The sequence below is a fragment of the Dama dama genome, chromosome 23 (genome assembly GCF_033118175.1).
Source record: "Dama dama isolate Ldn47 chromosome 23, ASM3311817v1, whole genome shotgun sequence".
Taxonomy (NCBI): domain Eukaryota; kingdom Metazoa; phylum Chordata; class Mammalia; order Artiodactyla; family Cervidae; genus Dama; species Dama dama.
In genome coordinates, this window is record NC_083703.1 from 5,922,174 (window position 1) to 5,938,653 (window position 16,480).

Sequence of the window (16,480 nt, forward strand, 5' to 3'; positions counted from 1 at the left end):
CACAATTAGGTGAGAACATCAGTCTTCTGTGACCCCCATGGCCATTGTGTGGCCAGTGCTCCTAATGATCCCTAGCCTATGATATGATCCATGATGTTGCACCTGAATTTTGTACAGCAGAGGCCCAACTCCAAGGAAAAGCTCAGTATCTTCCTATTAAGAGGAGAAGCTCTATCAACTTCTACTTCAGAAGCTTGTAATCCCAGGCAACTGACCTCTCTGAAGCCAGGTCCTGGATTAAGCTATAAAGTAGAAACTTCAGGGTGGAAAAAGCAAGGTTCACACTAAGACTAAGTTAAGGAGCATATTAAAGCCAGAACAGTAACAGTGAAACAAATCTCCACTCAGGTAAGAGTCCAGTATCTCTGCAGCTCCAATCTCCAACTTCCTGTCCCCTAACATCAAAGAGATGAGATAGACAATGCAAAAACTGGGTGTCATAAAAGCAAGAAGGTGTCCAATCCCTTGCAATCTACTCCCTTTGGAGCTCCAAACTGTAATTACATTTCCAGGGCCAGAGTCTCCCAATACTGGATGATGTTTCTACAGGGAATTGGGTGTTTGTTTCAATAAGGAAAGATAATCTAAGAAACCATGTCTGGTAGCAGGGCACACCCTTCTTCTATCTCCTGCACTTTAACCTATGAGGCATTTCCCATGCATCACAGGTGAAGTCAAGGGAGAAAATGGGGCCAGAGGAGAATGTTTGTATTACCCTGGAAGACAAGAAAGTACAGTGAAGAAAGACCTATGGCCACCCATTGACCCTATTCCTTTATCAAACAGCGCTGGAGGCAGATGTCTCCTTTCCTAATTTAATGTTTCTGGGGTTTAGGAAGTATTGTGTATAGCACTAGAGAGCAGTGGGGCCTGGACCTAACTGCTCCATTCTCTGGCTGATTAACCGAGAGAGGCTTAGAGTCCACATTTATAAAACAGGGGTAATAACAGTACATTTTCTCAAAGATAATGTGAGTAGAAACTTGACATACTGCCTGGTACCTATGGGCTAGTTCATGCACGTTAGCTACTATCATTACCGAGAATCCCACAGCACCAGCTGTGTTACAAGTTGGTTTGTACCAAAGCCAGTGTTACAGTACCCATTGTTACAAACCTTCAGACAGCATCATCTCTATGGATTCTCCTCTCTGGATCATGTATGGATTCTGTCTGTGCAGACATGGCCCAGAAAATTACGTAGCAGGAAGATAGAATGCAATCGTATAGCCAGAAGTTAGGCTAGTGGTTTTTAAAGTTTATTCCTTGAACCAGCAGAATCAACATCACTTGGGAACTTGTTAGGAGCTACAACAGACCTACCTAATCAAAATCTCTAGGCCCCCTACCGTATCCCTCCAAGCCCCAGGAGATATTGAGATTATGCTGAAGTTGGAGAAGACTCTTGAGAGTCCCTTGGACAGCGAGGAGATCAAGCCAGTCAATTCTAAAGGGAATCAACCCTGAATATTCATTGAAATGACTGATGCTGAAACTGAAGCTGAAGCTCCAATACCTTGACCACTGGATACAAAGGGCTGACTCATTAGAAAAGAGCCTGATTCTGGGAAAGACTGAGGGTAAAAGGAGCAGAGAGCAAGGACAAGATGGTTGGATGGCATCATCAACTCAGCAGACACGAGCATGAGCAAGCCCTGGGAGACGGTGAAGGACAGGGAAGTCTGGCGTGCTGCAGTCCCTGTGGTCTCAGAGAGTCAGACAGAGCTGTGAACAACGACTACGACAACAAAGTGTGAAAGCCACTGAGCTAGGCTCTGGGATGCCGTTTCCTACTTCACACAGAGAGAGCGGAGTGGACAGAGAGATCCAAGATGGCGTGCCTGCAGCTCACAGCCACGTGTGGATGAATGACTTAACAACCTTGCCTGTTCCTAAACACTCGCCGCTGTGGCTGGGAACGGCCTGTCAAACTGCAGACTTTTCCTTTTCTCTTTCTTTCCCCACTTCTGTCTCACAAGACACAAGATAGTTCCTGCCCAGGCATCTCAGATTACCATTTTCTTCCTCAAAGCCAATTAAAGGTCTCTAATCCCTCCTGTGTTTACCTAAAGGATGAATTTGATCAGAAAAGATGAACAGGAAGGGCAAAATCCTAGAAGGGCTTGGGAAAGGAAGTTTCTGCTCCAGTGGTGGGAACACACCCTCTCTCACTAAGCTTCTTACGAGCTGGGGAATTTTTTGAACTACACTTCTCCATCCAGCCTGACTTTCATCTCAAGCCCGCAGTCGTGCTTTCAAAGTCGTGCCTGACTTTATTCTTAGTATTAGTACTTTGGAGACTTTTTTTCCCCCAAGAACATCTCAGGAATCCCCAAAGTGATAGTTCAAATCGTTTGAATTAGTCCTTTTGGTAGGCTGAAAGGAGGTGAATATCAGCAATTTTTTATGATTAAATGTAATATACGGACCCAAGAATGTTTACATGGGACCCACCGTTCTGTGTTACTCAGGTTATTTTTTGAGGACTTCTGGGCATAGATTTTCTCCTTTAAGGGATTATCTAGAGTTTGCCACTTCTGGGCCTGGCTGAAGTCCTTGCGTAAGTAATCTGACCTCCCAAGACTCCCTTTCCTTGTCTCTAAAGTGGGAGTGCCATTACCTTCCTTACAGGTAGATGTGCGATTGAAAGGGAAATTGTACCTGCAGTGTCTGGTGTGGCATTATTCTACCTGGCATTATACGCTTTAGTGGCCTTCTTTAGTGAAGCTGGATTAACACTTGAAACTCCCATCTCCACCTCTTCTGCTAGCTCTTAGCTCTGTTCTACATGTGTGTAGGTGGTCATCCTCTAGGTTCCAAGTGTTCCTCATCTAGAAATAAGGGATCAGGGCATCTTTTTTAGGCCCTTAAACAGGATGCATTTTTATGAGATGCTAAGAAAGTGAAATATTTTTTCTCCCTTAAGTAAACATTATTATTCTTCATTTCAGAGAAGTGTCAGATGAATTTATTTATGTGTTTTGGAATCTCTGTAGGAGAAGAGAAAGCAGCCCAGCAAATGAAGGCAGAAAGTTCTGGCCACATCATTAACTGGATTGTGCAACCTCTGAGCACTGCCCTAACCTCTGTCTCTGGTTTCCTGTCTTGCGCACGAGGATTGCATGCATGCCTCACCCTACCTCAGTGAGGATGGAAGTGATAGAATGAGCTAGTAGTGCTTCATGAAAGTGCTTTGAGCTTCGGAAACAGAGATTTTACATAGATACAAGGTATTGTTACATTATACAAGGATGATCATTTTTCTTTGGCAATAGTCATGACACCAGGAAAACTTATCTATTACAGTTCAAAAGCAGAATGAGAAAGAATAAAGTTGGTTTTTTTTTTTTTTCCCCCAGCAGAACCATCATCAGCCCAGAGATGTTTTGGAGGGTGTTATAGAAATATTCTCAATGGTCTTCAAGAGCAAGGTTAAGAGCTCCCTGCACTTGGCTCTTCCTCCCCTACACAGAGGTAAGGGTCCTGACAGATTGTCTTTAATCATTAGATGCTAAAAAGGTAAGTGGGAACCTGATACACTGTACGTTAGGCTGTTGACAAGAGACCTTGTGAATTTTCAAAGGCGGGTATTGATCAGAAATTTGCATGTGTTCGCAGTCAGTTTGTTTATAGGCGATGTCCTATTCTTGGAAGTAAACAAGGAGAAGCAATTCAACATTTCCACCAATAAAATGGCTTGACTTCTGCTGGTAAAATGTTCTGTGGCTTATTTTAAACTGAGAGTCGAATAATGGTGGCTGTACAGGGCCAGGCACAAGCAAAGAACTGGGAAGCTTCACTTTTCTTAATGTGAGGCTGTGTGTATTTGTAAAGAAATGGGGTTAGTGGTGTTTGAATGAGGAAACTGGAATCTGGGGTCTCAACATGATTGTTGAGTTCAATATTGTTGGGTTCAAGTGCTTCTAGGTTTTGTTTATACCAAACTATGAAGATGAAACTCATGCACATAAGGAGAATCCTGTAGAACTGCCAACAAAAAATATCCACTGACTTGGGTTCTTCGGCAATTTTTGCCACCCACCATGAGACGATAAACAGACTGCTGAGTAGAGAGATGTGTATTTTGAATACCTTCCTTCCTTTAAAACATTCCACTCATTACCACTGATACCTGCTCATGGGGCAGTTGACCTGCACACATTTGTTACTTTTTGTGCTCTCTCCTCTGTCTTTCCCCTCCTCTTTAAATTAAAATACAGTTGACAAACAATTTTATTAGTCTCAGGTGTACTACATAATGATTTGAAATTTGTGTACACTACAAAATGATCACCATGATAAATTTAGTGACCACCTGTCTCCATATAAAGTTAGTGCAATATTTTTGATCATATTCCTTAAACTATATATTATATACCCACACGAATATTTATTATATAACTGGTGGCTTGCACCTCTTAGTTCTCTTCATTTATTTCATCCATCCCCACCTTTTCCCTTCCGGCAACATGGACAACTCTGTTCTTCCTTAAAGAGTAAAAGCTCGTAAGGATGGCTTCGTCTTTCTCATTCTTTTTCTCCTTGTCTGTTCATTACTGATTTCCTATTTACATCTAGGGCCCTACCTGTTGTTTTTAAGTAGTTACACTCAAGCATAAGCAGATCTGAAGGAAACCCTCAACCAAATCTATGCTTGTTCTGGCCACGTTCTTTCATCTCCTCTGTAGAAGATGGGCAATCAGGATGACTAATGGCTACCTTGGAAGTGATTAGTTGGGCAAATGAAAAGTGAATTAACTAGCTAACTCTAAGCAGGTCAAGACAGAAAAATTCCATAGTTATATCATTTGGTGTCCATGAGATGATAATTAAAATTTTTTTTTTACATTTTTAATTTGACAAATACCAGTTTTCTTGTGTGAGTCTAAATAGATTGTGGTTTTCACAGAAGCAATTTGACTTAACATATACATAGCTACACATGCATATATCTATGTCTATATACACTGCTGTATTTAGTCGTCCAGTTGTGTCTGACTCTTTGCAATCCCATGGACTGAAGCATGCTAGGCTTCCCTGTCCTTCACTATCTCTCAGAGTTTGCTGAAATTTATGTCCATTGAGTCAGTGATGCTATCCAACCATCTCATCCTCTGTTGCCCTCTTATTTTTGTCTTCAATCTTTCCCAGCATCAGGGTTTTTCCAATGAGTCAGTGCTTCGCATCAGGTGGCCAAAGTACTGCAACTTCAGTTTCAACAACAGTCCTTCTAATGAATATTCAGGACTGATTTCCTTTAGGATTGACTAGTTTGATCTCCTTGCAGTCCAAGGGCCTATCAAGAATCTTCTCCAGCACCACAATTTGAAAGCATCAATTCTTTGGCACTCAGCCTTCTTTATGGTCAGACTCCCACATTTGCACATGACGACTGCAAAAACCATAGCTTTGGCGCTATGGATCTTTGTTGTCAAAGCAATGTCTTTGCTTTTCAATATGCTGTCTAGGTTTGCCATAGCTTTCCTTCCAAAGAGCAAGCATCCTTTAATTTCACAGCTTCAGTCACCATCCACAGTGATTTTGGAGCCCAAGAAAAGAAAATCTGTCACCAGTTCCACTTTTTCCTGTCTATTTGCCATGAAGTGATGGGATTGGATGCCATGATCTTAATGTTTTGAATGTTGAGTTTTAAGCCAGCTTTTTCATTCTCCTCTTTCACACTCATCAAGAGGCTCTTTGCTTCCTCCTTGCTTTCTGCTGTTAAAGTGGTATCATCTGCATATCTGAGGTTGTTGATATTTCTCCCAGCAATCTTGATTCTAGGTTGTGATTCATCCAATCTGGCATTTCACTTGATATACCCTGCATATAAGTTAAATAAGTGACAATATAAGTGACAATATACAGCCTTTTCATACTCCTTTCCCATTTTGATCCAGTTGTTCCATATAAGGTTCTAATTATTGCTTCTTGACCCTCACACAGGTTTCTCAGGAGACAGGTAAGGTGGTTTGGTATTCTCATCTCTCTAAGAATTTTCCACAGTTTGTTGTCCTCTGTCTGGGGAATTCTTCAGGCAAGAATACTGGAGTGGGGCCATTCCCTTCTCCAGGGGATCTTACTGACCCAGGGATCCCCAGTTTCCTGCATTGCAGTCAGATTCTTTATATCTTGGAAAAAGAAATTGCAACCTACTCCTGTAATCTTGCCTGGAGAATTCCATGGACAGTGGAGCCTGCAGGCTATAGTCCGTGGGGTTGCAAAGAGTCAGGCATGACTGAGCAACTATCACTCACTCACTCTTTACATCCGAACCACCAGGGAAGCCTGATATATATATATATATATATATACACACACACACACACACACACACACATATATGTACATATATATATATGTATATATATATAAAATATACATATGTATATATTTAAGGCAGGAGTTTGTAGGAACTGCATGAACTTGGCTCTAGAACTGCCTCTCTTTTTAGAGCTCTTCAAAACACCCCCAAGTGGCTAGAGCACAAAGCATGAGTTATTACAACTATTTCAGATGTCACTGGAGAGTTAAGCTAGGAGCTATTGTTTTTACTGTTAATAACATCTAGCTTCAGATAACCAGGTAACCAGGTTGAATGTCACCGCTGATTCACCAGGTTTCCTAAATGCACCTAAGACAGAACTAGTTATGTAGCCTTTAGAATCCTGGCAATTTATAGGTGGTGACGCTGCCCAATCCAGCTTTCCTCCTCTCCTTGCTGGTTTGAGCTGTAAGTCCCTTCAATTCAGTGTTTCTTTTATATTCAGAGGCGGTAAAGCTGTAATTCAAGGGTTGGAGGAAGGGGTCCTGTTAGTTCGCAAAAAGTGTAATGTGGTAGGAGGTAACTTGACATGGGAATGAAGGATCTGTTCTTAGCTAGAGACTCAGTTCTCCAGATTTGTCATCCTTGGAAGCTGAGCATCCTTGGGCAATGTCATTTGCTTCCATTTCCTCACCTGTTAAATGCGCTAATGATAGTAGAACAGTTGTGAAAGTTAAGCTGATGTACAGAACTATTAAGCTTTCCATAATCATTAGTTCATGTTACTATTGATTCTGAGAAAGTGAATCACAGTAAAGTATTCAAATTGACTTCCCAGATGACTCAGTGGGAAAGAATCTGCCTGCCAATGCAGAAGATATGAAACCCATCCCTGGGTCAGGAAGATCCCCTGAAGGAGGAAATGACAACCTATTCCAGTATTCTTGCCTGGAAAATTCCATGGACAGAGGAGCCAGGTGGGCTACAAAGAGTGGGGTCTATGGGGTCGCAAAGAGTCGGACATGATTGTGCACACACACAACATATTTATGCCAACCTTAAGTATCTGAATGGGAGAAACAAAGCTTATGAAGATGAACTTGGAAGAAAAAATGTTGCCCAATATGAGAAGAAACCACGTTATTTTCTTTTGTCCTCGCTCCTTGGCATTATTGAAAACCACTTCAATTTGGGGGGAATGTTTCAGAGTAAACCAGTCCAAACATCACCATTTTCTGTACAAGTCACAGTTTCATTCCACATTAAAATACTGAGATGCCGTGGGAGGCGGGGAGCTGGGAGAGTAGAAAGAGAGACATGGTCAAAGAGTAGGAGAGAGGCCGGTGGGGAAGGTAAGGGGACTCAGGGGAGGAGGGGGCTCCACGGACTTTCCCAAGAGAACGCTGCTTTTGAAGTTAGCGCATCACCAAAGGCTTAATAAGAAAAAATATGACTTTTCTGTGGGGAAAGATTCCAGTGAGATGAATGGAAACTCTGTCAGTAATTGCCGTTGCTGCTGTCCAGCCCCTAGGTCGTGACTATTGGCGACTCCATGGATCACAGCACACCAGCTCCTCTGTCCCCCACCGTCTCCTGGAGTTTGCTCAGAGTCACGTTCCCTGAGTTGGTGATGCTGGAATAGCCTGTCAGGAATAGCTGCTGTTAAATTGCTGTTCGCTCTTGTCTGGTTTGGGTTCCCCTCAAAGCAGACACTGAGAGGGCAGTTCATTTGAAAGGTGACCCCTGAAAGCACAGTGAAAGAGCAGAAATGGATAGAAGGGAGGAAGGCAATGCAGGCTGTGTTGATGGGCCAGTTAGTGCTGCAGGCTGTGGGCGCCCACTCCTGCCGGAGAGCGTCCTTGGAGCCGTGTGGAATGCACCTCCCCAGGGAAATCAGAGGGACTGTTGTATAAGCATTTTATTCAATATCAAGTCTTTGAGTATCATGAAGATACAATGGGAAAAAATGGAACAGAAACTCTACTTGTTTCTAAAAACTTTTTATACTTGCTTTGCCTGTAACAACAACCAACCTTGTCTCTGTTCCTTTAGGTAATCCTAGTTCTTAGAATTACCACTTAAAAAATGCTCAGTTAATAATTCTTGAGGAAACCATGAATGACTTTTCAGTGACTCACAGGGAATGTAGTCCTGCTGGCTATAAAGTCTACATTCTACATTTGAAATCATAAGTATTGTTCTAGGACTTAAGTGAGAGTGAAAGTCGCTCAGTCGTGTCCGACTCTCTGTGACCCCATGGACTATACAGTCCATGGAATTCTCCAGCCCAGATTACTGGAGTGGGTAGCCTCTCCCTTCTCCAGGGGATCTTCCCAACCCAGGGATCGAACCCAGGTCTCCTGCATTGCAGGTGGATTCTTTACCAGCTGAGCCACAAGGGAAGCCCAAGAATACTGGAGTGACTAGCCTATCCCTTCTCCAGTGGATCTTCCAATCCATGAATTGAAATGAGGTTTCCTGCATGGCAGGCAGATTCTTTACCAACTGAGCTATCAGGGAATGATGATGAATTCTAGCTCTTTCTATTATGATGTATATACATACCCCCTCATCCCTCACTCTGCTACTTATACACATGAACTTAAATGTGCTTGAGCTTAAACGTGCTTAGACCATTGGGCATGCCTCTTATTTGATCATCTGGAAAGCATCCCCATCATCTGGGTAAAGCAGGGACATTTGGATGTCTTCTGATGTGTATCTCGGTAGGACTCTGGTGTTGATATTCAAAAGGTATTTATTGAATAATTACATGAAAGTTTCAATTTTTATTTCTAGAGCTCAAAACAAGCAAAAAGTTTTATAAGACTGACTTATAAGAGATGCAAGGACTGTACAAAACCATCTCTAGCAAACATTTAGATTCTGTGAAATATCTGTACCCACATTAAGTTCAATACAGAGTTTATTAAAAGACTTAGGTCTTTATTGCTTCTTAATATTCTGAATGGAGTCCAAAATTGTTTTAAAGCATCCTTTGAGTTGCCTATAAATACTTCCTAGTTCATATTAACACAAAACTTTTTCCTTCTGGCTGTTTTACTTACAAACATCATTTCATTTATTTTCTTGGGGTTCTGGTCTATTTATTACTGGGCTGGTCATTTCCATAGCAAACACTTCACTGGTGAGCCCGTGGTTCATCAGCTATATAGCTTAATAGACAGTTAACCCAGATTTAATTCACTTTGTTAATTTAAAAAGAATTAGAAGACAATAGAGTTTAATAAACTTTTCAAACCCCATTGAACATCATTTGCTCTTTTCTGCCCAGTACAAAAGGGACCCCAGCACCTTGTCATGTCTCATGTTATCACTAAAGCAATCATCATCACCGCGTTGCAAAAGGGTGACCGTGCCAGCTCATGACGTGCCACACACACTGATGTCCGTGTGCCGAAAATCCAGCAAGCTCAATCTGTGATTCTAATCAGAAGAGCTGTTTCCTACTCATATCTAATTATCTTAATTGCCACTGCTTCCCATTGTGCCACACAAGCAGATAAGAAAACCATTAGTTAAAAATTGTCAACTCCACAATGTAACACAGATCACAGGCATGTTGTCACGTGGTTCCCTGAAGTGTGGGAAATGCATTTGCTAATCTTTTTGTTAGGAATCCAAAGACGTTTCAAGGAAGGAGAGCCAGATTCCAGCGACCTGAGCTGTGGGCCTTGTGCCTTTGTCTTCCAGAGATATTCCTTCACTAATAAGGCAACTTTTAGGCTTCGGGTTGCTGCTGTCTTTGACATTCAAGTGATGGCTGTTGGTTCAACTCCAGTGAGTGCTCCATTTTCTGGCCTTGGTCTGTTAAAGAGGGAAGTTACCTTTCCCCACGAGCCCCTTCAGAAATCAGCAGTCCAGCTTAATAGATCAGCTACCTCGTTTGGGCAGCGGCAGAATTCAGACACATCTGTAGCCATCTCATGTCAGCCCCAAAGCTGATAGACTCATTACGAACAGGTCTCTTGGTTTTAGTCAAAATAATTCAATTTCCTTTCTGGGGGAAAAAAAAGGAGTCATTAAGTTACTCTGTTTTTTTTCTCCTTTTCTTTCCCTCCCATCAGTAGATCAAAACGTTGGGCCCTTCTTAACCCTAATTCAAACATCACTTTAGAAGTTAACACATTTGAGTTCCAAAAGCAATGCTTTTAACTTCTGTCTTGTGGTCAATAAGGGGGCTAAGTCGATGTATAAACAGTGTCAGATGGTGTCTCACACATGGCACTTAAGAAACCTTACCCCTGATACTGCCTTGACCTCGGGGCCTCCGCTCAGGCCGGCTTGGTGACATTGAACAGAGAGGTTTCAAAGAAAAGGCCTGTGCGGTCCTGGGACCTTGACGGCCGGGCCTTGGGGAGAGGGTGCTGACCACAGGCCAGGTCTGGGCCTGCTGTAGCCACTCAGCATTTCAGGCTCCTGGCCTGACTGCAGAGGCAGGTTTGAGGCTCATTTTTCTTCTACTGGTTCCATTTCTCACCCCACCTGCTTCTCGGTTGATGGGGTTACATTGGGCCCTGATGGATCCAGGGGTACCTTTCAGGAAAGCCCAAACAAGGCCAGCTCAGCACTCAGGAGGTTTAGAGACGTCTCTGAGGATAGCAAGGTGACAGTCTGCTGAATAGGGCGGTGTTTCGATGTAGTAAAAGTCCTGCAGACAGTGTCTACAGCAGCCACGACCGGTTTCCTGAAGGCCCCTGGCAGGTGGTTTTGGGGAATACCCAGAGCTTCCAGGATTTCTGTCTGAGGGCGTCCTATAACCTCCAGGGTATGTGTGGCCTGTTTATAGGGCAAATGCCCCGAGGAAGGGGGTTAGTAAATTGGCACCCTGCTTTTTGCCCCTCAGTGCGTGGTTCTGAGGTGCATTCCACCCTTCGGGGGACCTGAGGCTGTGCCCTCAGATCCCCACAGCAGTCCACTAACAGACACTGTGTACCGGCCCTGCTTCCCTTCCTTTTCTGCCTGCTCACCTCCCGCACTTCCACTTCCTGGGACCCTTCCCAAATAGCATGCCTGCACCCAGTCTTTTCCTTGGGGTCTTTCTGTTCCCCAGACTACATCTGATTCAGATAAAAATTTAGTTGTCACGGCAAAGAGAATGCAAGGGACTCCCTGAAACTCCATCTCCCCCAAGCTGATACACCCGTGTGTCTTGGTTTGGATTCCCCAGAAGCAAACACTAAGATGAGGACTTCATCACAGGTAGTTTATTTGGAAGATGATTCCAGGAAATGCTGGTAGGAGGGTAGGGAAGTGAGACAGGGAAGGGATGGAGGAGATAAAGTGGGTGTTGTTAAGCCACTTACCCCTGTGGGCAGCTGGAGCCCGGCCCTGCAGAGGCACTCTGCTTCTGGAGCACCGAGAGTGTGCCTCCAAATCAACAAGGTCAACCCCATGGACTGCAGCACGCCCAGCTTCTGTGTCCTTCACCATCTCCCAGAGCTTGCTCAAAATCACATGCACTGAACGGTGATGCCAACCAACCGTCTCATCCTCTGTCATCCCCTTCTCCTCCTGCCTTCAATCTTTTCCAGCATCAGGGTCTTTTCCAGTGAGTTGGCTCTTTGCATCAGGTAGCTAAAGTATTGGAGCTTCAGTTTCAGCATCAATCCTTCCAGTGAATATTCAGGAGACTCTAAATGCTTACAAATAAGTCTCTGAAAGAAGAGAAAATGCAAAGGAGTCATGCATTCTCTCATTCAGTAAATGCTTGTAAAGCTCTCTCTATGTGCAGAGGAAGGTGGCATTTCTGGGGTGTGAAGACTTCTCTCATGTAAGGAGCTCCATGGTAGCCTGTACAAAGGGGCAACTGACTTTTAATCCCGACGATACCTCTTGAGCTCACGGGCTCTTATGTAGATCATAGACCCGAGAATTAGGAAATGTGTGTTCTCATCCCCATTCTGCTCTTGACCAACCTTGCTCCCAAGACCTCTGTTTCCTCTTGTGCTAAATGAAGAAGTTGGCATAAGATGTTCTGTGGGCACTTCCTGCCTGGAATGTGGTTTCCAAGGATCCATGTGCAGAAATGGGTGTGGTTGTGTGGGTCGTTTGCTGTGTGTAGCCTCTGGTCTGGAGGCATTTCAGGTTAAGGGTCATCTGAGCTGGAAGAAAACTTGGAGCTAGAAACTTATTTTTAAAATTAATAGCAGTGATGCTTAAGGAAACACCATGCTCTATGCAAACTCACTCAGCTAACTGCTGCTGTTTTTGACTCTCTAAACTGTGTCTGACTTTTTGTGATCTCATGGACTGCAGCACACAAGGCTCCTCTGTCCTCCACTGTCTCCCGGAGTTTGCTCAAATTCATGTTCACTGAGTCAGTGATGTCATCTAACTGTCCCATCCTCTGCCACCTCTTTCTCCATTTGCCTTCAATCTTTCCCAGCATCAGTCTTTTCCAACGAGTTAGCTCTTCTCAGGTGGCCAAAGTATTGGAGCTTCAGCTTTAGTAACAGTCCTTTCAATGAATATTTAGGGTTGATTTCCTTTAGGATTGACTGGTTTGATCTTCTTGCTGTCCAAGAGACTCTCAAGAGTCTTCTCTAGCACCACAATTCGAAAGCATCAATTCATCAATTCTTTGGCGCTCAATCTTCTTTATGGTCCAACTCTCACATCTGTACATGGACTACTGGAAAAACCATAGGTTTGACTATACGGACATTTGTTGACAAAGTGATATCTCTGCTTTTTAATACACTGCCTAGGTAATTCAGAGGTAGAATTGGAGCCAGAACTTACTTTCCTACTACTCAATTGATGGATCTTTCTATTAATCCGTGAACCATACTCTGTGTCAAGCTATAAGGAATAAGCTTTCCTAGATGGTGGATTAACAGCTAAAAATCACACTTGATCCAAGCACTGTGATCACGAAATTGAAAGACATCCTCATTTAAGGGCTTAACCCAAATCTCAGGCTATAGGCCTCTTAGGAAAGCTCTCCTGCAGAATTGGTTCTATGTACTACCCATAAAGCTTCCCACCTATAGAGATTGCTGTCAAGTGGAAAGGTGGACCAAACAAGTGGATTAAAAAGATCCAAACTTACCATGAGTGTTTAGGTCAGTAGATAGCACCTGTGTTATTTAGCCTTAGTTGATCTATACTGGGGCTTCCCAAGTGACTCAGTGGGTAAAAAATCCTCCTGCATTGCAGGAGACGTGGTTTAGATTCCTAGGTCAGGAAGATCCCCTGAAGGAAGTCAACCCACTTCAGTACTCTTGCCTGGAAAATTTCATGGGCAGAGGAGCCTGGTGGACTACAGTCCATGCATTGCAAAGAGTAGGACAGGATTGAAGCAACTGAGCAGGCTTATATGATCTATATTCAAGATGTAATAAAAAATACTTTTAAAAGTAAAAAGGATATATATATATCTTCAAGATGGAAGGTTGGTAATAGTGATAGACAAGGAGAGGGAAGTGAACTGTGGAAAGAAGTAGGGGAATCCAGACTTCTTAGACTGTGAAAGGGATTTAGATGTGAATTGAGACATAAAAACACACCAGTACTGCTGCTTCCCATGTGAACACATGTGCCTTGATTTCATTCATCAAATGACCAGCTAGATGATAACACCTTTGGCATCACATAGGACTGAGTTTACGCTGGTGATCACAGGGTGAATTATAGGTATTATGCAAGCCACTTTCTATTTTCTGGCCTGGTCCTCATTCGTGTGTTCCATCACATTGCATCTGAGTAAAATTTTAAGCATTGGAAAATCCAAAACAGTAAAAGTCCACTCTAGAGTCTTGTGTGGTCCAAGGACCAGTGTCATCAACATTACTTTGGGAGCTTGTTAGAAATGCAAGATATCAGGCCTGACCCTAGGTCTGTTGCATCAGAATATCTGCATTTTAACAAGATCTCCAGAGGATAAGATAAAATTTTAGAAGCACTTATCAGAGATCTTAAGTGCTGTTCAAAACAAGCAAATACTTCCTTGAGTGGAGCCAGTGAAAAAAAATCTCAGCCAAAAATAGACTTCTTAAGGAAATCTTGCAAACAAGTGGAAAAACTAAATGTAATTCAAATAATCAATACAATGACTTCACATTTAGTGCTGTTGTGAGCTAATATTGAAACAATGTTAATCAGACACAGAGTTTTTAAGAAAAACCTGCTTTAGTTTTTTCAGGTGTGAAGGTACAGGAAGATATTACAGTTACACCTTAGTTCATTCTACAAAGCACAGGCATGCTGATACTAGGCATAACAATAATTAGTGCAAAGAAAAACTCCAGGAACTGGTCAAGGGCTGTTGTGACAAACTGTCTTCATTCCATACACGAAATAGAAGGTCTCAAGACCAACAAATTCCCACCTTGTCTTTGAACCAACAGAGGTAATTGTTAATTTTAGTTTTGAAACAACCGCAGCCTTTTTCAGTAGGGAATCTGAGACATTTGTAAAGAATGGAGGTTAAAGTTGGCTTTTTCTTTCTCAAAGACCATGAAAGGAATCATTTACAAAACAAATCTCGACTAAATACATTTTGTTGGGAGAAGTGGTGAAATTTTTAAAGAGAACAAAGTTTTAAAAGCAGCTTGAAAGATCTGAGAGGCATCCTTTCACTGGCAGAGTTCAACAGATTAATTACAAACCATTTTATATAACCATGTGAAGGCATGCAATTGCCTCTTGACTGCTAGGCTTGGAGAGGCACACGGTCACTTCTGCTGTGTTTCATTTGCCAAACCAAGTTCTGTGGCCAATCTTAGATTAAGGGATGGAAAATAGACTCCAACACTTGATGGAAGAAACTACTAAATTACATTGCATGGAAGGGAAATAATTGGGAGAAAATTTGCAATCCATTTACAACATCAGGGCAGGATGATTGCCATAGCAAATAACCCCCAAATCTCAGGATTTTGACACAATAAAGGTTTATTCCTTGCCTTTACTACAATCAAGTAAGGGTGGGCAGGGGAGTGGGGGTGGGAGGACTCTGATCCACAGAGTCACTCAGGAACCTAGGTTCTTTCTGTCTAGCTGCGGTGTTGTTCAAGGTCATGCAACCTTCCACCATGTCTTCTGTTTCCAGCCAGTAGATGAGCAAATCTGTAGAAGGAACATCTCCTAATCATCTCAACCTGGAAGCGTCATATGAATCACTTTTCCCCCTTCAGGAAACCCAGAACTGGGTCATGTGGCCAAATACAACTATAAGGGAGGCTGGGAAACGTGGTCCAGCTGTGTTAGGAGGAGAAGGGAAGACATTGGTTGAACACCTGGCCGGACTCTGCTGCAGCTACAGACTCTGGCACTGAGGAGCACGTTCCAGGAGAAGGGGTGCATGGACACATTTCAAAATGTTGACTAGTGACCCGGTGCAGTGGACAAAGTTCAGAAAGACAAGGTCATAATTAGGAAGGGGAGACAGACCCACGTCCCTGTGTAAACCCCTAGGAGATGCGGCAGAAGTCTGGGGAGGGGTTTAGAGAGACTTTGGACAAAGTAGGTGTTTTGGAGGCAGTGGAACTTTAATAGGAGGAGGCAGGAGTGAAGGGCATAAGAAGAGCTTGAGCCACGTGGGGAGCCTGGGTTTGTGTGCTTGTTTGACATTGTGGCCTCTGCTGGGGCCTAAAGTTGCTGCCTTAATGTGGGCCTGCTCTGTTAGTGCTGGTCAGAATAATGTACCCCTTTAGGGCTACATTAAAAAGCTATGCTTGGCACCTCATTTGCACCCTCAAAATATGCACATACATGCACAGGGCAGAAAAGGCTACACTCAGAACATGCATTCTTACGTGAACTGCAGGTAATTGTACAAACAAACAGGAAGTTGCGTAGGTATGCAGGCAGTCTCCCGCTGGAGAGCTGTGTGTTGGCATGGGCAGGCGTGTGCCTTGTCCATTTGCAAAGGGTTTTAAAGGGTTCTGTGGAGGGGAGGGAGGGAAAGCAGGCCTTTGGGCATCTGCTTCTCTAGCTACAGCTGTCCTCTGTCCTTCTCAAGGTTTTCTTTCTGGGCAGGGCCAAGTTCAGGGCATGTTTGTGGCTGTAGAAAAACAATGCGTTTTCACGGGAGCACTCATGTAGGGGTTTGGTCTGAAAGTGTGTCCCCCACCCCCCCAACCTGTGACACTCATGTGCTGGGATTCTCAAGCCCAGTGTGACGGTGTTTGAAGGTGGGGCCTTGGGGAGGTACTTGGGTCCTGAGGGTGGAGCCCTGCTGAATGGAAT

At 43.4% G+C, this 16,480-nt stretch overlaps 1 protein-coding gene across 1 annotated transcript in view; it reads left to right on the top strand.

Annotated features, from left to right (window-relative positions):
* The window catches only part of LOC133044555 (uncharacterized), a 402,843-nt gene that overhangs the window by 105,553 nt on the left and 280,810 nt on the right, over positions 1 to 16,480 (top strand). The window contains exon 7 of the mRNA XM_061125948.1: positions 3,360 to 3,474. Coding sequence (XP_060981931.1) covers positions 3,360 to 3,474 — 115 coding nt within the window. The remainder of the gene's footprint in view (positions 1 to 3,359; positions 3,475 to 16,480) is intronic.